The 1355-nt window shown below is 25.6% G+C and overlaps 1 protein-coding gene across 1 annotated transcript in view; it reads right to left on the minus strand.

The window, feature by feature from the left end:
• Positions 1 to 214: 214 nt before the first annotated feature.
• Positions 215 to 1355, minus strand: part of Arpc5 (Actin-related protein 2/3 complex, subunit 5) — a 3615-nt gene continuing 2474 nt past the window's right edge. Inside the window, exon 3 of the mRNA XM_067051809.1 lies at positions 215 to 590. Within this exon, the coding sequence (XP_066907910.1) occupies positions 351 to 590 (240 nt within the window). The 3' untranslated portion in view covers positions 215 to 350. The remainder of the gene's footprint in view (positions 591 to 1355) is intronic.

The raw sequence follows: 1355 nt of genomic DNA on the forward strand, positions 1-1355 counted from the left end.
TTTTATAGATAATGGAAAACTAGAGTGTTGTAACTAAAAAAAACATTGTTTGTGTATCTTACTCTTTATGTTTGATCAGTGATTCTAAAACAATAAAAAACACAATTTTTTCAAAAGTTACCTGATTTAAAAATTGCACCAAAATAAATAAATACACACACAAAAAAATACACTGTAATAAGTTGAAAAAAATAAAAGGAAATCATCAACAAAATCTTTATAATTATATTTTATTAACAAATTGAAAATTTCAATTGCACATAAATATGACTTAGATAAATTATTAAATATTAATAAAATAACCATACAATACATATTTAAAATGGATTGTCAAAATTAAAACTAAATAATTATGCCCTTTTATGATCTGTAAGTACTCTGACAATACTTCCAACACCACCAACTGAGTAAACTTTTTCATGCCAAAGTAAAAGCTGGCCACATCTTTTCTCAGTGGGGAATTCAAACCCTTTGTAAATATACTTCATCAATGTATCAATCATTTCAACATCCAAAGAATTCACAGCTTCATCAACTTGAGAGGACTTGAAAGACATCAAAACCTTCATCGTTAAGTTCAATGCGCTTTCCTATTCAAGTTATTCACAACAAATATAAATAAATAAACATTACATTACAATCAAAATATAACTATAATTAAATTATTATATGTACACGTGTGCATATATCTTTTAGTACAAATCAGTGTGTGTGAGCATGTCAGATCTATTCAAACATAGCATTTGTGCTCGTGACTAGTCACTGTAATGTCATGTCAAACTGACAACACACTTTCTAAATAATTTTGTTTTAATGCAGTTCTAAATCAATGTAAAAATAATTTCTAAATGTTTTGGAAAATGTATAATAATAGTTTATATAGACAGTTTTTGTGATAAAACATTGAATAAAAGACAGTCTTATTTTATTTTTAATAAATTTCCAATAATTGGACTCTGACAAACAATTGAAAGTTGTAAAACCACTTATGCAACACAAAGTGAAAAAATGATCATTTTTAAACATAAAATGACCTATATTCATCAAAAAAATGTTTATATGTATATATATTTGACCGTTAAAATTGATATATAGGAAGATGGTCAGGGTTGCGGTCACAAGTGAAACAAAAATAGTTTACAACTATTTTATTTTCCAACGTTTCGCCCCACTTTGCAGGGCTTCATCAGGGCTAAAAAGATACAAAATGAAACTATGTTAAAATAAAATGATAGAAATAAAAATAAAAAGATACAATGAAAAGAATAAAAAAACAAGTAACAAAGACAAGAGTAAAAGTTTCATATAAAAATACGTAAAATATAAAGCTAAAAAAATACAGGAGATGTATATAA

The sequence above is a fragment of the Halyomorpha halys genome, unplaced genomic scaffold (assembly GCF_000696795.3).
Source record: "Halyomorpha halys isolate HHAL.00 unplaced genomic scaffold, Hhal_1.1 Scaffold505.1, whole genome shotgun sequence".
Taxonomy (NCBI): Eukaryota; Metazoa; Arthropoda; class Insecta; order Hemiptera; family Pentatomidae; genus Halyomorpha; species Halyomorpha halys.